This window comes from Panonychus citri, unplaced genomic scaffold, assembly GCF_014898815.1.
Source record: "Panonychus citri isolate SS breed McGregor unplaced genomic scaffold, ASM1489881v1 Contig00049, whole genome shotgun sequence".
Taxonomy (NCBI): domain Eukaryota; kingdom Metazoa; phylum Arthropoda; class Arachnida; order Trombidiformes; family Tetranychidae; genus Panonychus; species Panonychus citri.
In genome coordinates this window covers 1,023,088-1,050,151 of record NW_026515454.1, presented here as the reverse complement: position 1 = coordinate 1,050,151, position 27,064 = coordinate 1,023,088, and the positions used below count along the sequence as shown (strand labels likewise).

The window sequence follows — 27,064 nt, the reverse complement described above, 5'->3', positions numbered from 1 at the left end:
TGGAATCAATTTCCAATCAATGAATCAACATCTAAATATCACAATCGAATGTCAAACAATTAACCTTGACAATTAACCAAGAATCAGAAAAATAAAAGATGATTGATCAATTTGATTAGTTGATTTTCACTCGTACCGATTAACAAATAACAATGGAAATATTTCCAATGAGAGTAATTTTCTTCTTGTAGACATTTAAATGACCATTTAAATTGTAACTCGAAAGATTATTGGTCAATTTAAAGTTAAAATTAATCACAATTAAAAGGAAAATTAAACGTCACTTGGATTCTAATCCAATGAACATGAGCAACTAATCAGCTGGAGTTGAATTCAACTCATGGTTTTCAAGTGAAAAGAAGCCAAAAGGAAAACAACCTTAATCAAGGTGAGTTGTTTTCTTAATTTTAACTCATTAATTGCTTTGAATTCTTATTCTAATTGTGTTAATTGTTCTTATTTAAAGTGAGATAATCATGACCAACGATTCGGACTATCGTCGTTCTGTTAAAAATGATAATCCAAGTGATCGAGTTGATTCACCGAGACCTTTACAACCAGTTCTTAATTTGGATGTTTCCAATCTTGATGATAATTCATCATCGGCTTTAATTGCTGCTGAAGTACCTTCAAGACAATCTCTTTTCACCCTTTACACCCTTTTATACGATAAAGTGACCAATGTCCAGAAAGATGAAAGAAAACAAACTCTTGTTTACCAAGAGCTTTGTAAACGTTTAAGACAATTGGGCTTCGTTGAGGTTTTACCCCAAATTGATACTCTCCGGTCTTACCATCACAAATACAGTTTTCACCTTGATAATCTCATCTCGGAAATTTCTTTGGACATTGACCAGCAATATACTTCGCTTAATATTAACATAGGTGATCTGTTTTCTCGTAATTCATCGCTACCCAAGTCAAATAATCTGTTTGTCCGGTTAAATGTTAAACAACACCAACTACTCAACACTGATCCGATCTCCAATGTTTCCAACACTTCTCGATCCAATGATTTCCTAAATTGTGGCCTAATTGCTAAGGGTGGATTTGGATCCGTTTACAAGATGCAAAATTTAACCGACAAGTGTATCTATGCAATCAAGGCGATTCCATTTAAGAGTCGAAACCAAGTTGATGCCTCGAAAATAATGAAAGAGGTTTATTATTATGCTCTTTTGCCCTCTCATCAAAATATTGTCTCTTACAAAAGCTCATGGTTAGATCATTATGTTAAAGATTATGGGTCTCCAGCTGATTCTTTCAATTCTAGTGATGGTTTACAATCAACGACTGAATTTCTCTCCTCCACCGATTCATCAGGATCACCGCCATCAAAAGGAGCAACAGTCTCACATTCACCATCATCTAATTTAAAGGAGCAATTTAATCCTAAACAAGATGGTGACTCGTTGATCCAATCACAAGTAACACTTTCACCTGATACCCTACTGATTAAATCACCAAATTCACCTGAAAAATTATCTCAAGAATCATTTTCATCTCAATCGACATCACAAAATGAAAACAATTCAACTTCACTTTCTTCATCCACATCCACATCCTCATCAGCATCTTCATCCCAATTACCCTCTAAATCCCAACAATCATCATCTTCTAATGATTTAATGGTTGAATTTATTTCATCTGAACATTCATCTAATCAACAACAGCAATTAAAAATGAAACCAAAGGAAACTTGCGACGGTGATAAATTGGCCGTAACCACGAAGGTTAATACAAAGGCACCTCTTTATTATTGTGTCCTTTGTATTCAAATGGAACTCTGTTCATTTAACCTTCGAGCTTGGATCGATAAGAGAAACGATGATTTATACCATAAACGAAGTGAATCAGTTGATTACGATAAAGCGATTGACATTTTTATCCAAATTGTAAAAGGAGTTCATCATTTACATTCACACAATTTAATCCATCGCGATATTAAGCCTCATAATATCCTCTTTTCTGAATTGGGTGTTGTTAAAATCGGTGACTTTGGACTGACAACTTTTAATGCTCATGTCGAGGTTCAGGAAGACGAAACTTTGGCCTGGTCGGGAGAGGTACAAAATCGTACTCGAGGTTTGGGTACTTCATCGTATTCCGCTCCAGAGCAACAGAAAACTACTTGTTACAATTGTAAAGCTGATATTTACTCTTTGGGTCTAATTGCCTTCGAACTGCTTTACCCTTTGTTCACCGATATGGAGAGATCAGATCGATTCGATAAACTTAAAAGTAAACAAATATTACCTGAGGAATTAACTAAATGTCAACCATTTGCTGATCTAATTTTGGAAACAGTTCAAGATGATCCCGAATCTCGTCCCGATGCTGCGACAATACTTGATAAAGAATCGATTCTCCGTCATGGATGGAAAATTAATTCTGATCAACCTACTTACGAACAAGTTAAAGAAATTAATAAGCATTTAAATGATAAATTAACCAAATTGGAGGAAACAATTCAAGCAAAAGATGAAGAAATCAAGAGATTACAAAAGGAATTGGAAATTCAAGAGATTGACAAATTATCTAAAGCAATAGACACCCAATTGAAAAGCGACAATTAGTTAATGAATGTTAATTGTTTCTCTGGAAATCTAATCTAATTATTACAACGAATGACCAAAGTGACCAATCATATGGAAAATATTTTTACATTATACTGCCAAAGGAAATGATTAATTGATGTAATCAAATGATTAAACTTTTATTTAGACTTTAAAATCAAAATTAGAAACAGTTTACAATTTAATTTTTCTAAGTTTTGTAATTGTGAATCCGATTGTATCAGTTTCAGGAGAATCAATTTCTTGATTAGTATTAATGAATCGCTGGATTTTGGTTAAATCATCGGAGGTTAAATTGTGATCACCTTTGAAACCTGATTGACCAAAATGAAAAGGTTTTTGTGATTCCAACTTTATCTGTGGATAATCAGTTAAAATTTTATCAACAATTAACTCATTTTCTTCAATAGTAAAGGAACAGGTTGAATAGACCAAAATTCCGTTAATTTTTAACAATTTAACCGCATTTTCAATTAGGCGAGATTGAATTTTAGGAAAGGACAGGAAACCGGACAAAGTTTTATCCCCGACAAGTTGAGGTCGTTGTCCAAGTCCACTACATGGAGCGTCAAGTAAAATCCGATCAAATGTTTCCTCTTGAAATGGAGGTTCAAGTTGATTAGTTGATTGATTGTTCAGTCTTCCAATTGGTTTGGTACAGTCATGATTGTAGACGGAAACAAATTGATCCATTTGCCATCGTTGAAGGTTTGACTTTAATTTTTCAATTCTTGATTTTGATACATCACAAGCGATTAGGGTTCCAGTCAAGTTCATCAAGGATGCGAGGTGGGTTGTTTTACCACCGGGGGCTGAGCACATATCGAGAACTACTTGACCCGGTGAAATGTCCAGAGTGTGAACTGTAACCATGGAGGGAAAATTCTGAGCAAAAAAAAGGTCATCCATGTTTCCATATAAAGAAGGAGCTGGATAGAGACAGTTAGTTAATTGAACACCGATTCCTTGAGGTGGATGATCACAGAAAATGTCCCGACGATCATGAAAACTGATCCCGTTTCCGATGAAAACCTTAGCCCCTTTGTAAGGTCGTTTCCAACCTTTTAAACATTTGCCTTGAATATCAACGTAAACGGCCACTTGGTCGGATTTCCTTAAATCAGATGGAGCGCCGATTATCCCACCAACGTAAATCTCTGATCCTCGAAGTACCGATTGACCTGCTCGAAGATCAATTATCACTGGTTTACCGTGAGGTTGCAGAGATTCAATCTGATCATAACCCCCATTCGTAACAATTAGTAAATCTTTAAGGATCGGATGAACTGAGATGGATAAAGATTCAACCGGAAAACGATGGCAACGTTCAGATAGAATCTCTTTCAATTTGGAAACAGCAGTTGACGAATCCATTTTATTACAATTAAATCGTATTGTTGTAAACTTTGGTGGTCGAGTTAACCATTTTTCTAATTGACGGAATTTAATTTCACTCAAATCATCTCCATTCGAACCATCGTTTTCCATTAACAACCATGATTTACTCAGAGAGTTTTTGAGAAAAATTCTTAAATCATTAACTCGTGTAAAAGGTGATTCTGGATAACAGGCCATAGTTTCAATAGATCTTAAATTGTTATAATTAAATCGCTGGTAAGCAACATAATTAACAGAATTCACAAGCTTAAAAAGTTTAGTCGAATGGCCAATGAACTGAAAAAATTTTGTTGAATTATACCAATAACAGTTCATTAAACACAAAGACAATTAGTATTGATTCGTTGCGAAAAGACAAAATTAAAGACCTGATAAAATGACAATTGAGAAAACAAGTTAATTGAAACGAATAATTAAAAACAATTTTCCACCAAATTAAATGAAAACTCTCACATGTTCAATGTTTACAAATTAACTTTCATCTGATTGGATTTTGGGAGAAAAACAAACGCGCGACAATTAAAACTTAATTGTAACAATTTCCATCCAGTTGAATATTAAAATTCTTATATTTAATTGAAGTGGTAAAAGATAAACTTGACGTTGGTTTAGAGAGCAATTTAACAATTGAACAAACTAATAATTCATTTTGAGTGGACAACCAGTACGAACCAAGAGTCTCTGAGCGGTGAGAGACAAGGTCACATGTAATTTCTGACCGATCATCCGGCCAAAGGTTAGTTGGTAGAAGGATCTACCTTTAGGTCACATTAATAATCGATTGATGGTAGACTTGCATTGCAATTAACTCTTTTTTATAATCGATTGTTGGAATTATAAAATTGCCGAATTTTAAATTATCAAGAAATGTCGGCAAGCTCAACTTTTCTACTTTCAGTAAACGTTTTTTCGGCTTACGACTCTTGGTTTTTAGGAAAATGATTTAATCTAATTAATTAAACAATTAGTTCAACAATCTAAGATTATTTAACTCCTTGTGGGTATAACGAGTACATGTTAGTCCACATTTAACAATGAAATATAAGCTATTAGTGAAAGACAGATCTGATTAGCTGTCGACAGCTAACATTAAATTTATTGTGTGACAGTTTGATTGCCTCAGGACCTTTGGGCCTTCCCTTGTCCATAGTGACCCTTAATAATGAAAACCTAACCTAATTAAAAAAAACACAAGTAATTGAGCGATTAAGTTAATTTCCTTATGTAGCTGTAATCGTAAGCCGAAAAAAGTCAGCTGAAAGTAGAAAAGTTGAGCTTACGAACATTCCTGGAGCCTCACCCATCAAGTGTACCGAGTGCAACAAAGAAACTACCAAGACGCATAACAAAAGCACGTCTGCGCGTGTTCACCGTCATTCAACCGCATTGGTAAAAACTAAATTCACACTAAATTTACATTCCAGTTACTAGAATTCATTTTTAGATAAAATTCTTTCCAAACTGAACACTTTGGGTATCATGTCACAACGATTAGTCGATTTACACACAACATGGAATAGACTTGAAAAAAGTTCCTTAGGAACTCAAACCAAATCTAACCATTCAAACTCTTCAAATTTAACTGTTCCTAAGGAACAATGTAAATCAGATCCTAAGGATCTGAATGGATTAGATTACAACAGAAACACCACCAACGGGCTATCGATTGAATCTCCAAAGGAGATTTCTAATCAATCACTTAATCATTATGTTCCTAAGGAACATAATCCAAGCTTAAGGTGTGAACCTAATCAAGAAAAAATGAAGATCAATCCTCGTTTGATCGATATGAAATCCTTTGTAAAGCAAATGGATCCTTTGACTTGGCTCTTTGTCTTTGAGAAAGCGATAAAACTATTTAATTATTCGGACGCCGAAAAAAAGGAGAAACTTCTATATCGCCCTTCAAATGAATTCCACTCCATGTTCGCTCAAGTAGCTGAGAAGTACCAAGGTGAACCGTTCGAAACTTGGCTTTATTTTCTTAGAGAACGAATCCTCCATTCTTACACTTCTGATGAAACCGAAAAAGTAAGAACCATGAGATGGAACAGAGACATCGAACCCATTCAATTCTGTTATACTCTATTCGCTTGGTATAAAGCTAATTACAAAGCCAAAAGTGAACTAGAGACGGTCGAAATTATCCTCAGAAGACATTTCGATCGATCAGTGATCAGCATAATAAAAAGTCAAGGGCCAATTGGCACCATTGACGAGTTACACTTTCGATTAACGCGATTATGTATCGATAACAAAATTCGAAAGGAAAATAATGAACAAAGAAATTCACCTGAAGTAGAGAAACGACCACCTCATCAATATAATCGATCAAATCAACGAAATGATGAGAGAAAAAATAATTATCCTTCTCGAAGAGACAGTAAATATCCAAGGAGAGATAATCAACACAAGAGAAATTGGATTCCTGGAAGACAATATTTTCCTAAGGAAAAGGGCGATGAAAGGCCAAAACAATCGGCTTCTCCTGCTCCTAAGGAACAGGGCACATCTCAACCAACGAAACGTCGCCGCTTTTGTAAAAGTGAAACACGTAATGAGCCTGATTGTTGGAAATCACAACGAGAACGAGCGGCAACGCCAGAAATTTCTAATGCCAATTCCTTTGGAAATTACGAAAAAATAGAAAATATTCCCGACAAAGTTTTTCGTAGCATCGAACACCCCTATCTAATTGTTCATGTTAAAGACCAAAATTTTGACCATAAAACAACGGAATGGGCCATCTTAGATACAGGAGCAAATTGTACTCTTGTTTCTCATCGATTAGCTAAACTAACTAATTCGCGTGTGTTTCCTTCATTGGCAATTTCATCAGGATTAGGTGGGGGAATCGAAATTGTTGGTCAAACTTACATGAAAATTAGAAAGGAAACCGAAAGGGAATCTTATCTCATCCGGTGTTTAGTAACAGCATTTGACTTCCCTGATCATATATTAGTAGGTACCGATATTCAAAAAATACTTGGTATCGGTGCCATACCAATCAATGGACGATTTCGCTTTTGGTTAGTGGGAGAAAAACAATTGAGAGAGAGATGCCATTTATTCATGAGATCTTGTAGCGCTGATGAATTGGAGCTAATTTTGGACCCAAATTGGAGCTAATGTATCAATTACTGGACAGAGAAAACTGTCCTCAACTTTATCTCTTAATGAAATAGTTCAAGAATAAACAAATTTTTATCAAATTTGATTGAAGTGTTTTTCTGTATCAAAATATTTTCTGTTTCTTATTAATAATTGTTTACATTTTGTTCACTTTAAAATTGTGATAATTTTAATTTAGTTGTAGGGGAGAGAATTGATTCAATTTTTGATAATTAAATAGTTTTTCATGTTAAACACAAATATCACAATCGCAGAAACCAGGGCCTTGAACGGGTTCTACTCGAATGCCGCGTTTCAACATTCGACATCGTTGGTCATCTAATCGTAATGTTGCCGATGAAATTGATGTGACATCTTTGGCACTCCAAAGTCTCTCAGCTACGGCTGAAGCTCGAACCCTTTAAAATAACAAAGATATTAGTTTAATAGTAATTCGAACAAGATTTAATTGTAGTTTATCATCTTACCATGTTCTTGAGATTAAATTGTTACCATCAACCCATTCACCCCAAACACAGGCTTCACCTCCAATGACTAAATCATAATCGGATGTTGATGATACGTTAAAAGCGAGAGGTTCAACTTTATAATAAGTTTGCCAATCAGATCCATAGGAAATGTAATTAAGGTACCAGGGCGATGAGAGGATAGTTCGATAACCACCAGAGACAACGGAAGATAATTCTGATTGATAGTCACCACTTTTCCAAACATGGACAACGGCATCAGAACGCAATTTAACACCATTGTCAAAAACTTCTTGCCAAACGATGTAGTTTTTTTTCAATTTGTCCATAATAGTGATAACCTTTTGAAGGTAATAACTTTCCAGGTCAGCATAGTTACCCTCAATTCCAAGTGATTTCATGAATGAATTAATTTCAGGGTTAGATTTCCAACAAGAAAAGTCAACCTCATCTCCACCAAGATGGATAAAATCATCGGGGAAAACTTGAGAAATTTCCGAAAAAAGTGACGCCAAGAAAGTATAAGTTTCATTCTTACTTGGGTCGATTGGACCATAAGAATTGGCCGCTGGTTGACTTCCCGAATAACATTGAGTCAAAAGACCCTTGATTCCCTTACCCCAAGCAAGGGTGTGACCTGGTGTATCAAATTCAGCGATCACACGGATACCACGAAGTCGAGCATATTCAAGAACAGTGGCCACATCTTGAGGTGTGTAAATGTGACTTGATCGAAACGCTCCGGCTTGACTAAGTGATGGAAAAGTGGTACTAACAAAGGGAAATGATTGATCGTCAACAATATGCCAGTGGAAAACGTTCATCTTATTAAAGGCCATTGCGTCTAAATTTTCGAGCAAAATGTGAATCGGAATATAATGTCGAGCTGTGTCCAAAAGTAAACCTCGATAGGTGAACCGAGGATAATCAACGATAAAAGTTGAATTAATTATCCAGTTACCCTTATGAGGGACAATCAGTTGACTGAAGGTTTCCAATCCTCTTAAAATACCCCAGAACGGGGCAAACAAAGCGGCATCGTTTGGATAATCGGCCGTTGCAACTCGAAGAGTATAAATCTCGAAACTTTCTGAAGTGATAAATTTCTCACAAGAATCGGCACTAATGGTTAAATTGTCCAAAGATCCACCAAAATTTGGATCATGGGAAAGATCTTCAACTGGATCCACAGGTAATTTTTTACCATCACAATTTGTTCTCAATCGTGAACAATCAGAGAGAAAGAGCAATTTAGAATATCGATCAATAGCTTTTTCCAAAATTTCACATCCAACTGATTTTTCGTCCAACAAAAGCTTGAACTTGGATGGATTAAGAGTGTAAAACTTAGCACTTTGTTGAAATGATTTAGGTTGAGGCCAAAGATTAGCACAGTTAATCTAATAAAGAAAAAGAAACAATTTATTTCATCATAATTCACATTGGAAATTTTGTTTACTCACCGAGTCCCATGTAAGTCCAACGATAAACAGCAAGATTAATTTACAGAACATTTTTCTGGTTATTTAACACAAATTATCCAGTTAATTGTAAAACAATAAGTAAACAAGTGATGAGCTACCAATCCAACGAGATCATTTATATTCTAATTGTTCACCTTAGTAAATAAAAGACAATGGTGATTGTATAATTTGTTGACGAACAGAAAATTAAGATTTTTTCGATTGTTAATTGTATCAGGTTTGTTTTCTCCTGCCAAGTTGGTCTTTGATTAAATCTCTTCTTCTGTTATTACTCTCTGTTAACGATAAACAAGTGAAGAGATAAAATAAAAATGAGTAAAGATACAGAAAGAAAACAATAATAGGAAATGATAGGAGATGATATTAAGTACATGGAGAGAATAAGATAAATTCAATTCAATTTTTTACCTTTTATCAATCCGTTTTGTATCATTAATCTTCTGGTAGAATTAGTGTGTTTTTTTCTCGCGATTTCTTCAACCAAGTAAACATAAAGTCAATCAACTTTTCAATGGATAAATTGAGAAATCAGTCAAACCAAATCAAATGACAGTTTACTTCAGTTCGGCTCTAGGATAAGTTGTTACAACATTTGACAATCCAATTGTCGGAATACAATTTCTTCATCCGTTTCATATCCTAATCTTCAATAATCAAGACGACACTTAACAAATTGTGTCTATCTAGTAGAGGAGAGAGAGAGAGAGAAGAGTAAAAAAAAAATAATAGAAAAACAATTTAGTCAAAATAAAATTGATTCATTAAAGTTGTTGTGATGAAGAGGAAAAACCAAAACTCTTGAAGTGAAAATTGAATCATTAACAAAACCGATAAAAAGAAAATTAAATTTACATAATTGGAGAAATTAAAGAAAAACAACTCGACGATTTCCAAATCTTGCTTAGTTTTAACACATTAATTCACAAAAAAAACAAGTATAATCAGTTAATTGTCACCACAATTAATAAACAACAAACTTGAAGAAACCAAAAAAAAAAAGATTTAGAAATGAGATGAAATTTTTAATTCTAATTGGTCAAAGGTTAAACCGCGAAAATTTGAACTTGACATTGAATGTTTACTTTTCTAAATTAATTAGAGATAAACTGTTTAATTAGCTTTTTTTCAAGATTAATTGGGACATGAAGTTGATTTAGAGGGTCGAAAAAAACTAAATCAACTAATTGTTTAATTCTTAATGAAGCATCTCTTTGATATTTAACCTTTTCCATCTCCATGGTGATGAGATTGTTTTGATTTTCTGGTTCAATTTGACAATTTTAATCTTTATTGTTTATCAGTTTATTTTGATTCGATTTCTCTTTTTGATTAATTATCTTGGATTGTTAATGATGATTAAAGAACAAGGAGAAGATAATGTTAAGGTTGCTATTCGATGTCGACCTCTTTTAACAGAGTCCAATGAGAAATCAATGATAATCCAGGTAAGAGATTATCTTAAGTCATTTTCTTAATTCTGTTTGATTGATTGTGTCGATTGTTTTTCTTTCACGATCTAGAAAACATTTTATTGTTTTTCTTTTTTTCCCCTATTAATTAATCACTTTTTCTATTGCCTTTATTGTTTAGTTTGATGAAAATGGACAGACAATAATTGTTGGTACTCGAGAGTTTACCTTTGATACACTTTTCCGCCCAGAAGCGACTCAAATACAAGTCTTTACACAATCAGCTAAATTGATTGTTGATTCTGTCCTTCAGGGTTACAATGGTAAGTACAATTAATCAATTGATTGCAAGTGTAAATTGTTCCAAATGTTTCTATCTATCTTTCGATTAGGTACTGTTTTCGCTTATGGTCAAACGGGAACCGGTAAAACCTACACTTCATCCGGAATATTATCTCATAGTTTTGCTCATATTTTTAATTTTATCGCTTCAAGTGGTCGAGATACTCAATTCTTGGTTCGAGCTTCATATTATGAGATTTACAATGAGGAAATTAGAGATCTATTGGTAAGCCATTTCATCAGCAATCATCTAATTCTCTTGATTGTTGGAATTTGTTTAACTATTCAAACATGAATTCCCAACAACCATCAGTTTCCATTGTGATGGCGATTTTTTATTCCAACTAAATTGCGATAATTTTTTGATTTTATATGAAAATCTATTGAATGAAATTCAGAATAAGAATAACAAAACCTTAGAACTCAAGGAATCAGCTCAGAGTGGTGTCTATGTTAAAGATTTATCCTGTTTCGTGGTGAACAATGTCAATGAGCTTGAAAAATTACTCGAAAAAGGTTTGATCAAATTTAACTAATTGTTCAGTTTAAATTTTGATTTAATGTTTTTTTTTTCTTTTCATTTCAATTTTACTTCTTATTACCAAATTAATTTCTCGATTCAATTTTACTAATTATACTTTTGTATTGACCAATTACAGGTAACAAACAAAGAGCCATCGCTTCAACAAACGTCAACAAGGATTCGAGTCGTTCCCATACTGTTTTTACAATCGCAATTGAGATGATCAAAAGTAAGTTTTCCAAAGAGATTAACTGAATCAATTTATAATCTAAATTGTTCTTGTTAAGCTGCTCCATCGGAAGGTCGAGGTCCTGGTAATCTACGCGTGGGTAAATTAAATCTAGTTGATTTAGCTGGATCAGAGCGGCAAAGTAAAACTGGAACTCAAGGTGATCGCCTGAAAGAAGCTGCCAAAATTAATTTATCGTTAACTTCATTATCGTTGGTAATTGCTGCTCTAACAGATCCGAAAGCAACTCACATTCCTTACAGGTAAATTAATCAACAATTAGATCAGTCAACAATTAACCTTTTCTCCTTTTCTTTTGATCATTAGAAACTCCAAACTAACTCGACTTTTATCTGATTCTTTGGGTGGCAACTCGAAGACACTTTTAATCGCTTGTATTGGTAATTAATCCACCAAATCAATTGATTTACTTAAATTGTTTACATCATGATTTCTGTGTTTTCTTTAGGTCCTGATAAATCAAACATCGAGGAAACAATTAGTACCCTTAGATTTGCATCCACAGCGAAACATATTAAAAACAAAGCTCGAATCAATGAAGATGCCAAAGATACTTTACTTAGACGATTCCAGGAACAAATCATTGAACTTAGGAAACAATTAGAAGCCGCAGAAGCTGAAAACTCTGAGAATACTAATCAAATTGAACACGAAAATGTTAATCCAGTGATCGATAAAAAATCCTCTGGTAATCCGGAATTATTAGAGAAATTAAAATGCCTCGAAGAGAAAGTTATGGTTGGAGGTGAAAATTTACTCGAAAAAGCTGAACTTCAGGAGAAATTGCTGATTGAAAGTGAAGCTGAATTAGAAGCTAGAAAGTAAGAACGATTAATTAATCCAAATCTCAATTCTCAACAATCAAATTAATCTCCAATCAAATTACAGGAAAAAAGAAGACGAACTCAAATTAGCTTTGGAAGCTAAACAAGCCGAGATGATACAAATCGAGGAGTTTTATGGAACCTTACAAGAAGAAGTTGTTGGAATTAACAAGAAATTAAAAAAGGTAAATTAAAATAGACCAACAATCAGTTAATTGTAATTGATATTTTCCTCTTTCTCAGGTATTTAATTACTTATGTTCGGCCAAAAGTGAACTATCTGATATTCAAAGTGAATACAGTAAATTACGTGAAGATTTGCTGGACACAATCAGGGCAACTCACAAAGAGATTAAATTAGCTAATTTAATCATGAATCAATTCATTCCAGGTAAAATTAAAATGCTATTAATCATGATGAACAATTAGACACAAAAATTAACAATCAATTTCTTGATTATCTCCACACAATCAGAATCATGTTTCGAAATGATTCAAGAATCAGCTAAATACAATGAACTTGTTGGCGAGTGGCAATTAAAGTGTATTGCTTACACTGGAAACAATATGCATGATGTAAGTAAACAATTAACTTAATCATTAAGATTAATTAATTATACAATTTTGTAAATTGTTACTTTTCAGAAACCATTTCATCACGAGAAAAAGGATAATCAATTGGAAGATGATTTTCTATGTAAAGTTTATCTCTCTTATCGTAAATAAATCAACCTGATTAACGGTGGAAAAATAATTAATTGCAAGACGACAACTTAATCACAATTAAAAATAACAACAGCTTAGGATAAACATTTTCAACCAACGATTTAGTTAATCACCATGGTTTAAGTTTAATTTTACTTATTGCGCCAACAATAACAATTAACATAATTAGACTCATTACTAATTGTTGATTGAATTAATAATAATATTAACCTCTAATCGTGCTTGATTTTTGTAATTTACTCATGGTAACAATCAAACTATTGGGCAATTTGATGTTTACAATCAGTAAATGTCTTTTAAAGGTTAATTGTATATTGGAACTGTGGTTAGTATGAATAATATTATCATCTATTAATACCATTTATTGTTAAATTTAAATTAGTAACTTTTTAAAAAGATGAACTAATTTAAATTCAGTTAATATCAAAGGTTTATAAGATGAGATTAGTTTCTTCAGGTAAGTTAACTGTATATGAACAGGAAAAGCAGAAACAAAATGGCGACAAGTTAATTAAGGTTACAAATTTATTTCTGTAACACAGACTAATCATATTCCAACGAAAACAATCATGATTATTGTTACAGGAAGATTTAATTTAATCAATCATTAGGAGTATCCTCATGAAAGATGAAACCGGAAAATAGTAAATGAACCAAAAAGTAATGAACAATTTACCTGGAAAATAAAATAAAACAGAAAAAAACGCAATGAGAATCGAGCAACAATTAAGAATTTATAAGTAAATTGTAACAATTAGAATTAATTTTCAAGTAATTGATTGTTCTGATTGTTCTGATTGGTTAGTATTGTTTAGGTTCTTGACTTGGGAACGATTATTTTGACTAGAAAAGAGGAACAATCAAATCTGAACGAACTCAATTAACTATTTGAGTTGAATTATGAAACTTTTGGGTTAACCTTAACTTAGAATCTAAATTAAGATTTTTGGCAACCAGAAGGATGGAACCAGAAAAGAGTAAGGATGAAGATGATGATGATTTTTACATGAACAAGATGAAATTTAAACTGTTGAGATGAAAAAGAAACAGGATAATCCAGGAGAAGATGAAAAAATCTAATCCAATCTATTTAATCGTAGTAAACAATAGTGGATCTATTATGTATGAATCTTTTTCGTGATAAACCAGATTTTTACCTTTTCTATTCACGATCGATATTGATGATCATCTTCATCTTCTCTTCTTTCCACCTTTACCTTTCTTTTCTTAGTCATAAACCACAATCTCTTTCTGCCCATACGAATCTACATATAATGATACATAAATTGTCAAAGAGAGAGAGAGAGAGAAAATCGTTGATGATTATGATGAAAAGTTACCTTTATGCAAGAAATTACCATGGAGATGATAAGTTAAATTGTATCGATTGACAAATATTAGACATTGGGCCACGTAGAGTGAAAAATAATTAGGTAACAATTTGGAGGGGAAAACTAATTTAAATTAACCATGAATTCAGAAAATAGCCTAAGGTGCTTCCATGGATATGAATCTAGAAGAGAAAAGAAAATACAATTAGAATTATTAAATTGTTAAAGAATTAATTTTCATTAAATATTATAATAGTAATTAACTGTGAGAATGTATGAAATGAACAACAATTAGTAGATCAACAGAAAACGAGGAAAATCTAATTGTTCGGAAAACTTGTCGAAACAATCAACGATCAGAGATTAAAACTGATTGGAAACATTGTTTTTCTTTTAATTGTTAACAATCAAATTAAAAGGGTTGAGCCTAATTCTTTGATTGTACCTTGATTAACATAATTAACTATCGATTGTAATTCAAGGACTGGTTACGCTCTGGATAAGTTAACCATCTCTCTCCCTCTATGAGTATTTCCTATGTAATGATTGAACTTTTTTCTTTTCTCTCTCTCTCTCTTTATCATCTCCTCATCTCTCCATCACCAACATCATTATTATCATCTTATGATGACAAATCATCATCTTAAACACAATTAAGGTCCCACCCATTAGCCTATCCTAGTTTTTTATTCCTAATCTTTGGTTATGATTAAATGAATACCTCTAGTATGTGTTAGGCCATTGAGAAGTGTTTTTCATTTTTCATTCTTGAAATTCATACAACAATTAATCATTTTTTTCATTCATTATTGAGACTTTCTAATCATTAATTTGGTTTTAAATTGTTAAGTATTAATTTTCAAAAGAAATTAACTTACTTTTACTCAAGTCTCGTTCTGTGGTAAAATCAATATTCAATTGTTGATGACATGATCATGAAGGAACAACAATCAAGGGTTCGCAGATCTAATTAAGTTTGAAGAATAGTAAAAAAAGGAAAAATAATAATAATAACAATAGTTAATTATTAATTAAGGATAATTATATAATTGTTCACAAGTGATCAAGGTGAAGACAATAAATGGACTTCTTGATTGTGGTTAATTACTTTTTCCCTTGATAATTGTATTGTCTTCAATATGAGTATTTCCACCAATGAGTTAGTTGAGATGATAAACTTAATTGTGGATAATTGTTGAAATCAATTATTTAAACATTGGCTTGATTTTTATTCCCAGTGATTCCAAATGGATTAATGATCAGTTAATTGTTGATTATTCCAATTACTTTAAGAGTTAATTAGTTAGCCAGTGATGATTTGCCACTTTGATTTAGTTTCTTTTACCACAAGAGAGAGATTAATTTTTGTCTTCTTCCATCTAAATTGATGATTGTAAAATAAGATTAATTAGTAATTAATAATTAATTTTGAATGAAAAGATTATCAGTTAATCAGTTAGTAGCTTCAAGTACCTTTAATCAACAACAATCAAGACACAAGAGCTTCCGTAGTAAATCATAAAATACTGATTGTTGAGAAATTACAACTTCTTCAAATGATTTAAGATAATCAACAATCAATTTCTTGATTAAAGTTGTTTATCTTTATTTCATTTAATTTGTTTGATTAGTTAATTTTGATATTCTTTCACTCTCATATGATTAACTTAGTTAATTGTTTCTCTTTGTTGGTAATAAAATATATAAATATGAGAGTCCATTTTTCTCATGATCAATAAACTAATCAAATCATCACTTGATTGTTGTTGTTGTTGTTTAAAACATAAGAAAGAATTAAATTAAGTAATTTAATTTTGTTTTTCTTCTCCTCTCTAGTAATCAACATTAGTGGATTATAATTACAATGGTATATATGAGATTCTATGAGTTAAAATTACAATGCTCCAAGTTCATCTCGTTAATTGTTACAATACAATATTGATTGTTAAATTTTCTCCTATCATCGTCATTGTAATTATAATTGATTAACATGATGATGATTACACAAGAATCAAATGAATTAGTAGATAGTCATCACAAATTGACCAGAAATTGATTATTTTACCTTTGTTTTCATGGTCAATCCCGAGAATATGGTTCACATGTATTAACGTTATGGTTGGAGAGAAACAAAAAGAGAGAGAGAGACAAAATCAATTTGATTGACCACAACGATTGACCATCATTAAGAATTAGAGGAAATCCAATAATTATCCAAATCCAACATTACCCTTGAGGCTCTCAACTTTTGACATGATTACAAAGCAAATGATGAATATTATCCTTGGGAGAGAGAGAGAGAAAAGAGAAAAATTGTTAATTTGATTCCAATAATATTCTCAAGGCACCGGAATATAAATATACACAGAGAAATGAATTTATCGAATTATTGACTGAACAGTGAAGAACAAGATTAAATCACAATCAAAAGGAGAATATAAACAAATTAACGATAAATGAATTATCGGTAAATTAAATTACGTAACAAAAGAAAAAGAGTTAAAAGTGATTAACAGTTTCACTTGAAGAAATAACAAAAAAAAACCGGGAAAAGAGAAACAAAGAAAAGTGGATTGATTGATTGTTTACCTCTTAATTGTTTCTTCGCGATTATTAGTTGATGTTAATTGTTGACGAACAATTTAAATTCTACACACCAGAGAAAAGAGAGAATTTCCTGTAATCACATAATCCAAATATCTGTTTGTCTCCAATCATCAAAATGAAGAAGAAAAAAAAAATTCTCCAAAGAGAAAAAAAGACAAAACAAAAACACCGATTCTTTTTTTTCTCCTGGTTAATTGAACGACCGATGAACAATTCCAACTGAATTACAGGTAAGTTTGTTTTCTCTCTTTCATGTTGACCAACCTGAATAGCCTTTGGCGATAATTAAGTAACATTTTAATTGTCACTAATTAACCTTTTCCATTAATATTACACAATGTAAACACTGAAGACCAAACCCAAGACCAGGTACTAACCTTTTCCAATGGTCGCCATTGTTGTTTTACCTTTTTCTCTGTTTTCTTTTCTCTTTCTTTCTCTTGAAATGGTTTTTTCTTTTTCTCAACCAATTCCATCACCTAAAGCAATTTAAACTTGCAACTTGGAACAATCAGTCGATGATGATGAGAAAGAGAAGACAAGTGAAAGAGACAGAAGAAGATGAAATGTTACATAGAGAGTGTAGAGGAAGAAGGAGAGAGAAAAGAGAAAGGCGGTAAAGAGAGAGAAAGGGAGACAGAAAGGGAGACAGAATCTCTTCAAGAGAGACTGTCTGTTAGTCTTCATCCGAACATTGGAGGTAACAGACTTTCGACTCTCTTTCATTTCTCTTGCTTCTTTCGATTTATTCTCAATAATTTTGTTCTCTTTTTTTTCTATTCTTTTCCTCATCTTTTTCTCTATCACCATCTCTTCATAATCATCATCATCTTTATTCATCAATTTCTCTTCTCTTTACATCAACTAGTTTCTTTTTTCTTATTCTTCTCTCTCTCTCTCTCTCTCTGGTAAATGAAGTGATTTTATCTAATTAGCTAATTGTTTTTCTTTCATCTTTTGTTTTTCTCTCTCAATTTTTTATGCTTCACTTTGATTTTCTCTTCTTTCTCCTCTCTCTCTTAGATTTTGTGTATCCTTTTCCCTCTCTTTCTGTTTTTTTTTCTCTCTCTCTTTTTCTCTTCCTCTGTTGTTTTTATTTTCTCGTGTTTCATTTCTATTTGTTTTAATCTATTAGATGTTAAGGGTTAACATATCAATATTATCATCGCAATCGCCATCAAAAATTGTTCGAGTGGAAATTTCTGGTTTTATTTGTGCCAATTACAGTTAGCTGATGATTTATTGTTCTATTGTCCATCTTATTTTATGTTCACCACAATTTGGATTAGATCTTATTGTTCAATTTATTCTAATAGCTTCTCTTAATCTTCCATCTTTATTTAAATTACCAACAGTTAACCAGAATAGAATAGAAAGTGAACACAATTCTTTTCTATCTCAGTTTGTTGATCTCTTTCTTTCTCCTTGTAAATAAGCTTCGAATATTTTTTCTCTATATGTTGACTTTGTTTACCTTTTTTCGACTATTATTTTCTATGTTAATTTTCTTTCAGTTTTTACGATGATTTCTGAGTCTTTTTAATATTAATCCGCTTCATCTTTTATATGTATCCAGTTTCCATATCTCTCCCATCGTTTGGGTTTTGCTTCTTTTTGCTTCTTTTTACTCCTTTGACTCGACTTCTTGAACTCCTTCCTCTTTTTCCTTTTATTTTTCTCTCCAACTTTCCAATGTTCAGCATAATGATAATTTATCTTTCTTATATTTTCTGTTACCTAGTTAATCAAAATCGTATGATCCCGGCCCATTATCTGTAAATAACTGGAGAGTTCTCAGGAGATGCTGAAATGGCTTCCGATTTTGGCTTTATTCGTCAATTTAAGTAACAACCAAGTCTCTGGTAATCCATTAAATCGATCTGAAACACTTAAACCAACCTTCACTGCAGCTTCGCAAATCAGGTAAGACTTAATACTTTTCGTATTCCCTTGAAAACCCTATGTTATTGAGAAATTAGAAGAGTTTACACAAAAAAAAACGAGTCTGTTGGTAATCGAAAATAGTGTTTTTTTACTATTTTGAATTAACATCCACTAATTACTCTTGTTAATACAGTTTATCTTGATTAGTCCTTTGTCTGTTTTTCTTCAGTGTTTTAATATCCTTTTCCTGTCTATTTATCTCTTTAAAGTGGTGCACCCAACAGAGCTACCTCACCCTTTAGAAATGATAATCGATCTGTTATTTATGGGATTCGAGCTTTGGGAGGCTCGTTTGAGGAGGGTACGCTTAGAATTCCGGCCGATAAACTGACTACGCTCATTCTTTTTGGTCAACGATTAGAAACGACCGAAGTTACTTTTACCAAAACTCCTAAAGGTCGAGATCAGAATGTGATGCTCTTGATCATTCCGAGGTTTTCACTGCCAGTGAAATTGATGATGGTGTTTACGAGCTTCATGTCACTTTACCTCCATATTCGGGAAGTTTTACATCTGTACTTTGGATAAAGATCGTCGATCATGGCATCATCAAGGAGATGCATCATATCTCCAAATTGGTACCAAAGTTCCAATGTTACCTGTCTGGGTTTCCATTCTATTGATCTTTGTATTACTTTCATTTTCTGGACTTTTCTCTGGTTTAAATCTTGGATTAATGTCTTTGGATAAAAATGAACTTCTGGTAATCGCTCGTTGTGGTACGGAAGAAGAGAAACGATATGCAAGAGTTATAGCTCCGATTCGTAGTCGAGGTAATTATCTTCTCTGTTCTATTCTTTTGGGTAATGTGTTCGTCAATTCAACCTTGACAATTCTCATGGATGATCTAACCTCCGGTCTGGTCGCCGTCATCTCTTCAACCCTTGCTATCGTCATATTTGGTGAAATTGTGCCTCAAGCCGCTTGTTCTCGTCATGGTCTAGCCGTAGGTGCCAAAACCATTGGAGTTACCTATTTTTTTATGGGGCTTACATTTCCTCTTTCATATCCAATTTCAAAAATTCTCGATCTTTGTCTGGGCGATGAGATTGGTCATGTTTACGACAGAGAGAGACTCATGGAATACATTAAGGTTACCAAGACTTACAATAAACTGGAAGAGGACGAGGTTAACATTATATCCGGTGCTCTTTGTCTCAAAACTAAAACTGTTTGTGAAATAATGACCCGATTAGAAGACGTTTTCATGCTTCCCATAACTGCGACCTTGGACTTTAATACAGTCTCGGAAATATCTAAAAAAGGTTACTCTCGAATTCCCGTTTACGATTCGGAGCGTAAAAATGTTTGCGCTCTTCTTCATGCCAAAGATTTAGCTTTTATTGATCCTGATGATAATACACCTTTAAGAACCATAATTGAATTTTATAAACACCAGTTGATTCACACTTATGAAGATGAAACTCTCAACAATTTATTAAATCATTTCCGCCTTGGTATGTAAACATATTATCATTTTCACTCTTTTTATCATCCAAAAAAAACCTATTATTTCCCACTAGCTATTATCCGCCATCATAGTTATTACCGTTCTTTACTTAATCATTATTTTTCATTTTCCAAAATAATCTTCTTTTCATCATCATTCTCATTAATTACTTGATCAAACTCTCTTTCTCTCTCCTCCTCTTGAAATCTTCACAAATACAATCTATCTGTACTCGAAGATAAATATTATGGAATTGAGATAGAGAAAAAAATACATTCATAACTATGTAAGGCTTCTTAAAACTTTGTTCTACAAACAGAAATTAATCGGGATCATCATCATCTCATTGAGAAAAATAAGTGACGAGAAGAGAGAGAGAGAGAAATAGATAAACATGGATCATTTTGATGACGATGATGAAGGAAGATTAGGTGAGGGAGTGAAGAGGTAAAGGCGAGAGTAAACGATGATCAAGTTGATGAAGATGATGATGATATGAAAAGATACTTTTTCTACCTTGGATAGATAGAAACTGCTCATGGGCTTCTCGCCCATTTAACTTTTGCTTTGATTGTGAAATAATTCAAAATTTCTTCATCCGCAATAATCATCATCTTTCTCCTACTTAAAGTTTTCGTTCTTTGCTGCTTTCCTCATGTTTACAATTCTTTACTGAAGAGCATAGATGATTCATCGAAGGCATTAAGAAAAATAAAGAGAAAGAAAGAGAAAGAGAGAGAGAGAGAGAGAGAGAGAGAGAGAGAGAGAGAGAGAGTAGGATGATGAATAAAAAGATGATCTGTTTCAATTCCATTTTATTGTTTCTTTTTTATCTTAAAAGTTAGTTCGTTGTACTTCAATTGATAATTTCTTGAGTTTCAGTTAAATTAATAATTCTCATTAATATTGTTTCATTTTACTTAATTTTAGTTAATCATTACTAACACTTAGAACCATTTACAGACTATTATACTATTAATAGTATTAACTACAAGTATAAACAAGTCATTTTCAAATCCATTAGTCTGATTAAATTGTTTCCTGACTAATATAATCAACATTTTCATCGTCAGGTAGATTCTTAACAATAAGTTGATATTGAAATCTTCACTTAATCAATTTCACATTAAACAATCTGTTCTGATTAAACATAAATCAGTAAATTATTAATAATAATGATCATTGATTGAACAAAGTTTCCATCAATGATCATTATCATGCTACTCATCTAACAAATTGTCTCAATGAAATCTATTGTTTATCTTTTGAAAGACAAAAATTTTCACAATAATTTGATCAATTTGATTGAGTTAAAATAAATATATTACAAAGTTTGATTACTATTCTCATGTTAATTATCACTCCTCATTATATTAATAATATTTATCTTCATCTGTAATTGCTTATAACAATCAAAATGATGAACCTGAGTCGATTTACAATTTTAATAATCTGTAATTTGAGGAATCATGAAGATGATTATTATTATCGTTCAACTTAAGATTTATCAGATGATCATGATTACTATTATTATGAATATAGCTCAAGACTTTTCTTTCATCATCTTTTATATCCACCCTGTCTTGGTCATTCCCTTTTCTTTTATCATTTTCCTCTCCCACTCTCTCCAGGTAAATGTAACCTTCACTTTTGATTTATACATGATTCGGTCAATTTGTTATAAAAACAATTCGATAAGCCTGAATTGAACTTTTTCTATTGTACCTGAGACATGAATCATTGTTATCAATGAAAATCGAATCATCATTTTGAAAGGTTAAAATTATATTTCTCTTTGAGTGGAAATGGAAAAGACTTTCAGATTTAGAGCAAGGGTGAAAATCTCTCTTAATCTCTCCAGACAATTTTACTCAGCTAATCTTGTTCCTAATCTCCCTTGGTGCCAATTTTATCCACCTCCACCTTCATCCTCTTGTTTCACTCCTCTCTACCTCCTTAATTGTTTTTCCATTGCTCCATTTTTTTGTGAATGTTCACTCTTTCCAAAGGGCCTCTCCCTCTAACTGTCTATTTACAATGTTGATCTTTTCATTAATTCCCTCCCATCTTCTCATTAATGTATATTTTTCTCTGTCATTTCTGTCTCACAGGAAAAAGTCATATGGCCTTTGTAAGAAAAATATTTGCTACCGAAGATGCGGATCCATATCATGAGATAACCGGTGTGGTTACTCTTGAAGATGTAATTGAGGAGATCCTTCAGATGGAAATCGTTGATGAAACCGATATATTAAGTAAGCATAACAAACTCATCACCACAATCATCATGATCGATTTTTTTACAGTGACAATAATATTAAATCATCTGTATCATGACGATTAAGTTGCTCGATGATCTTTGATTAGTTATCACTATTATTTATAATAAATCTTTTCCCCTTTTCTTTTTGTAGTTGACAATAGGAAGAAACAACGTAGAAAGGGCGCTGAACATCAAGATTTTACCGATTTCGCTCGAATTGGTGCTGGACCAGGAACCCAACATATTTCATCTCAAATGGCTTTAGCTACTTTCCAATATCTGTCTACAGGTAAATCTAATTGTTTTTTTTCAAAGCAAATCACAAAACAAGAAGCAACTATTCAAGTGGAGACTCTCAACTAAATTACTATTTGATTTTCGATATAATTATTTATCATCAAACAAATCGAACATCAATTAACTATTTACTTTCTCTATTTGTATTTCAACTAATCAGTTAGAAGCATTAATATTATTCAATTTTGATCTTGGAGTTTGTTCAATGATAACTTACGATTTGTATCATTGATTCAAAATTTCTTAACTTTTATGTTTTGTGAAATTGAATCAATTATTTGTTGTTTTATTTTTAATCAATTGAATTTTAATTTGCTTTATTTTTTTTTCTTCTTTTAGCTGTTGAACCTTTCAAGAGTAGACTATTGAGTGAGACTGTTCTTCGTCGATTGATTGCTCAAAAAATTTACTATTTCGTTAAAAATGTCGGAGACAATGATGCAAGAAGTTTACAAGAACGAACTATTTATGCGGCGGGACAACCTTGTAATTACTTCGTAATGATCTTAGAGGGTAAAACAAAGGTGACCGTAGGAAGTGAGGCTCTAATGTTTGATGCTGGTCCATTTACTTATTTTGGAACATCAGCTTTACGTTTAACTGGAAATGATATTCGTAGTTCAACAACCACCGGAGGAGGAACTCGACCCCCAACTCCCGAATCACCTGGTTTTGGTTCAACGGACATTAAAAAGGCCATTGAAGCAAACAGATTACCCGTACAACCTGGAGCCGATCCTGGAGTTACTTTCCGACCCGATTTCTCGGTTGTCATTGTTGAACCAACTCTTTACATGAAAGTTCCTCGTAATGTTTATTGTGCAGCATATCGAGCAACTCTTCTCGAATATCAGAAGGGCTGCCCACCCGATGAAGAGAAACTCCAGAGAGAAATCGACAAGGCCTTTATCGATGACGAGAAAGAAGAATCTCCCGAGACGGGAAGAAAAGACTATCACATTGCCGGTGAAAAAGAGAAACTATTGAGCGAAGGTCAATTCAAAACAAATGGAAATAGTCCTCATTCAGAGCGTCGTCCCTCAAGCCCCCAAACGAATCCACCTCCACCCGTTAAACGGAAAAACTCTCTCGCAGCATTGGCGCGATTACCCGCTCAAGCAGCGGCAGCTATTTTCACCAACAACACAAATAAAGCTCCAAGCTCTCCATTGTCTAATTATCCACCCACCTTAAGCCTTTCATCCAAGGTCACTCCGACTCCCGATCGTAAACCAACACCACCATCACAACCACCAGCCCAAGTGCAAAAAGCACCACCACCACAACCACTGCAACTACAACAAGAAGAACCACCCCCTTCACCGACAAAGTACAATCCAAATAACCGTCGAAACGGATCCCCTAGTAAAGAATCACCAATCAGAGGAAGATCTCCCTCACCCCCCAGTAGCCCGAAAGAGGATTCAGCCCTTATCTCAAAGCCAACAACGAAACCAAACTAAATTATCATTAACCTACGAAAAGACGAAGAAAATAATTGATCATTAATTAGTTTATACAGAGACATTTAAGAAGACAACAAATCTAACCGCTTATATTAATCATCTATTTAATTAATATTATGTACATCATCTGTACATATGTATTATGTTTACACACACTTATAGTTATCGAAACTCTTGGACTATTTTTCGTCGCCTCTTTGCCACTTCTACCTCTTTCTATCCTCTCACTCCTCCTCTCTATCTTTCTCGTCTTCTTCAAATCATCAAACTTATCCTTAATTTCATTAACTAATTATCATCTCATCCTTGCTCACTCAACTTGATGCTCTCTCTCTCTCTCAACTCTCGTTTTTGTTAATTTTTCTTCCCTCACATTCATCCTTCGTTTTCGACAAGATATTTATTCATTGTCTCTCTCTCTTCATACTCTCTTCCATCTCTCCCACCACCAAAATTTTTTTTCTCATGCGAAAAAAACAAACAATCAAATTAAGCAAATTTGTTGAAAACTATTTCTCTCTTCCCTAAAGGGAAAGTTATTACAGTTCTAGTGATTATCTATTATAATTCATAGTTGAAATATTTTCTGTATTAGTTTATATATACGTTTATTAACTATATACATGTATAGTTAATTATTATTATTAACAGAAGATTCAATTTAAATGATAAATCTTATTAAAGAAACTTAATTTTTCAGGAACCGACAGAAATCAATTCAACAAAATTGCTCTAAATCGATTCTAAATTTGATTATTCTAAAGACAAAAGCTCATAAAATAATTATGATCATATTAGAATGACTCTAGTACTTGTGAGTGCAAAACAAAAGTGAATTAATTAATAACAATTAATTTATTTATAATATTGAATCAGAATTCAATTTCTCTGCCTACTCTCTCTCTCTCTCTCCTCATCTTTCCTGCATTTAATTATTAATATAAAATCAGATGTAAATCTATGCAATACTTAGCATTGAAAATTAAATACTTTAATATATATGATAATAATTAACTATTATAAATATTTGCTAATTATGTAAAACTAAAAGCAATTAAGAGTCATCATCATTATCGTTATCATTATTATTACATCATTGATTAATATAAACTCATATTCTAAAAACTATTCAACAACTAAAGTTGTAACAATTATTTATCCAAAATTAATAATGAAAAGAAAATCAATTTCCACAATCACTTAATTACGATTCAATTTCAATCCGAAAACATCAGCTTATGTTTACACACACACTTAAAGTTATCGAAACTCTTGAACTAATATTTTTCCTCTTTCTCTTCCCCTCTCTCGTATTTAAATCATCAAATTTATCTTTAATTTCACTTAAGTTAATTAATATTAACAGAAAATAAAATTTAAACAATTAGCTTATTTAAAAACCTAATTTTCCAGCAACTAACAGAAATCGATTCAAGAAAATTGCTCTGAATCGTTTCTGAATTTGTCACCAATCCTAAGCCGAAAAAATCAGCTTAATGTTATTGCTAAGGTGACAGACACTTGTAACTCTACCTTATTGATTGTTTTCGTTTAGATTTTGTTGATTTAATTCTGTTTCTAATTTATTGATCATGACTGATTCCGAGGAAATTCATGACGAGATTGAAATTGAAGATTTCAATTACAATCAAGAGGAAGAAAAATTTACCTACCCTTGTCCATGTGGGGATCTGTTTACATTTTCAAAAGATGATTTGATTAACGGCGAAGAGATCGCTCGCTGTCCAACCTGTTCGCTAATTGTAAAAGTTATCTACGACTACTCGGACATTTCAAAGTATATTCGATCACTTGAGCGACCGGTGGCTGCTTCTTTAATCCGTCACTAAACGCGCTACACAATCAGTTTTATCCATTCGATCTGTTTCTTTCCTTCGTCAAGATCCTTTGCCCTCTGGAATCCTTGACCTTGGACCTTGTAAATATGGTGCTACCATTTACCTTTCAAATCCCCACTTTTTAGACGCTGATTCCATTTATGGTCATTCAGTGACCGGGTTTAAAGCCTAATGTATCGTTAACACATCGATTGATTGATAAATCTGTTTTTGTTTTTCTCACTTGCAAAGGCGGAAATGATTTAATAAATTGTTGAGAGTTTCATCTTCATAAGTGTGAATCAACTGGTGTTTATAAAATTCAATTATGGTTCTTAAAGGTGTATTATCATCAGGATCAATAAAAGCTAAATCTTTGGCATGAAGAAGAGCGCAAACATTTTTACGCTCCGAATCGTAAACGGGAATTCGAGAGTAACCTTGATGATGCCATGATCGACGATCTTTATCCAAAGTACAGATGTAAAAGCTTCCCGAATAGGGAGGTAAAGTGACATGAAGCTCGTAAACACCATCATCAATTTCACTGGCAGTGAAAACCTCGGAATGATCAAGAGCATCACATTCTTGATCTCGACCTTTGTCTCTCAATCGATTCGGACTTTGGTTCTTTTTCTCGGTTCATTATTCATGTTTATCGGTCATTTCTTGTCGATTCCGTTTTCATCAAATCAACTTGACTAATTTAATTTAATTCAAAATTAAATGAACGATTA

The 27,064-nt window shown here is 32.7% G+C and overlaps 5 protein-coding genes and 1 long non-coding RNA gene across 8 annotated transcripts; 3 read left to right on the top strand and 3 right to left on the bottom strand.

The window, feature by feature from the left end:
- Nucleotides 1-230: 230 nt before the first annotated feature.
- LOC128385607 (eukaryotic translation initiation factor 2-alpha kinase 1-like) lies at nucleotides 231-2,746 on the top strand. Its single transcript, XM_053344493.1, has 2 exons — nucleotides 231-388; nucleotides 467-2,746. Exon 2 carries the CDS (start codon nucleotides 477-479, stop codon nucleotides 2,574-2,576), a length of 2,100 nt encoding a protein of 699 aa, XP_053200468.1. The 5' UTR covers nucleotides 231-388; nucleotides 467-476; the 3' UTR covers nucleotides 2,577-2,746.
- On the bottom strand, nucleotides 2,688-4,534 carry LOC128385616 (tRNA (cytosine(72)-C(5))-methyltransferase NSUN6-like). Its single transcript, XM_053344502.1, has one exon. It carries the CDS (start codon nucleotides 4,287-4,289, stop codon nucleotides 2,751-2,753), a length of 1,539 nt encoding a protein of 512 aa, XP_053200477.1. The 5' UTR covers nucleotides 4,290-4,534; the 3' UTR covers nucleotides 2,688-2,750.
- Nucleotides 4,535-7,100: 2,566 nt separating this feature from the next.
- On the bottom strand, nucleotides 7,101-9,901 carry LOC128385614 (beta-hexosaminidase subunit alpha-like). Its single transcript, XM_053344500.1, has 4 exons — nucleotides 9,466-9,901; nucleotides 9,037-9,332; nucleotides 7,574-8,973; nucleotides 7,101-7,504 (listed from the first exon to the last, which is right to left on the bottom strand). Exons 2-4 carry the CDS (start codon nucleotides 9,085-9,087, stop codon nucleotides 7,336-7,338), a joined length of 1,620 nt encoding a protein of 539 aa, XP_053200475.1. The 5' UTR covers nucleotides 9,088-9,332; nucleotides 9,466-9,901; the 3' UTR covers nucleotides 7,101-7,335.
- A 407-nt stretch (nucleotides 9,902-10,308) lies between these two features.
- On the top strand, nucleotides 10,309-13,159 carry LOC128385613 (kinesin-like protein KIF3A). Its single transcript, XM_053344499.1, has 12 exons — nucleotides 10,309-10,502; nucleotides 10,648-10,789; nucleotides 10,859-11,034; nucleotides 11,207-11,324; nucleotides 11,468-11,560; nucleotides 11,619-11,823; nucleotides 11,888-11,961; nucleotides 12,030-12,402; nucleotides 12,470-12,590; nucleotides 12,649-12,796; nucleotides 12,881-12,981; nucleotides 13,051-13,159. The coding sequence occupies exons 1-12, from the start codon at nucleotides 10,407-10,409 to the stop codon at nucleotides 13,129-13,131; spliced, it is 1,728 nt and encodes a 575-aa protein (XP_053200474.1). The 5' UTR covers nucleotides 10,309-10,406; the 3' UTR covers nucleotides 13,132-13,159.
- Nucleotides 13,160-13,642: 483 nt separating this feature from the next.
- Nucleotides 13,643-17,649, bottom strand: LOC128385625 (uncharacterized). Of its 3 annotated transcripts, none has more exons than XR_008324809.1 (7): nucleotides 17,052-17,649; nucleotides 16,528-16,745; nucleotides 15,571-15,841; nucleotides 15,341-15,428; nucleotides 14,472-14,644; nucleotides 14,289-14,396; nucleotides 13,643-13,807 (listed from the first exon to the last, which is right to left on the bottom strand). It is a non-coding gene; the product is annotated as an uncharacterized LOC128385625 (long non-coding RNA). The 3 variants fall into 3 exon arrangements; XR_008324810.1 differs by lacking the exon at nucleotides 13,643-13,807 and adding an exon at nucleotides 13,814-14,217; XR_008324808.1 differs by lacking the exon at nucleotides 14,289-14,396 and having other exon boundaries at nucleotides 17,052-17,644.
- A 135-nt stretch (nucleotides 17,650-17,784) lies between these two features.
- Nucleotides 17,785-24,597, top strand: LOC128385605 (unextended protein-like). Its single transcript, XM_053344491.1, is given in 8 exon segments — nucleotides 17,785-17,972; nucleotides 18,810-18,992; nucleotides 19,223-19,413; nucleotides 19,416-19,520; nucleotides 19,523-20,470; nucleotides 22,575-22,718; nucleotides 22,878-23,015; nucleotides 23,363-24,597. Coding segments are annotated over 7 exon segments (2,772 nt in total). The 5' UTR covers nucleotides 17,785-17,972; nucleotides 18,810-18,870; the 3' UTR covers nucleotides 24,487-24,597.
- Nucleotides 24,598-27,064: the final 2,467 nt, after the last annotated feature.

Bases quoted from the DNA above. Each gene is read 5' to 3' on its own strand.
- LOC128385616 (XM_053344502.1), bottom strand. From the start codon at position 4,289: ATGAACTGTTATTGGTATAATTCAACAAAATTTTTTCAGTTCATTGGC.
- LOC128385613 (XM_053344499.1), top strand. From the start codon at position 10,407: ATGATGATTAAAGAACAAGGAGAAGATAATGTTAAGGTTGCTATTCGA. The intron at 10,503-10,647 runs GTAAGAGATTAT...TTTATTGTTTAG, and splicing joins AGAAATCAATGATAATCCAG to TTTGATGAAAATGGACAGAC. The intron at 11,962-12,029 runs GTAATTAATCCA...TGTTTTCTTTAG, and splicing joins ACTTTTAATCGCTTGTATTG to GTCCTGATAAATCAAACATC.
- LOC128385614 (XM_053344500.1), bottom strand. From the start codon at position 9,087: ATGTTCTGTAAATTAATCTTGCTGTTTATCGTTGGACTTACATGGGAC. The intron at 8,974-9,036 runs GTGAGTAAACAA...TTTCTTTATTAG, and splicing joins TTGGACTTACATGGGACTCG to ATTAACTGTGCTAATCTTTG. The intron at 7,505-7,573 runs GTAAGATGATAA...GTTATTTTAAAG, and splicing joins AATTTAATCTCAAGAACATG to GGTTCGAGCTTCAGCCGTAG.
- LOC128385607 (XM_053344493.1), top strand. From the start codon at position 477: ATGACCAACGATTCGGACTATCGTCGTTCTGTTAAAAATGATAATCCA.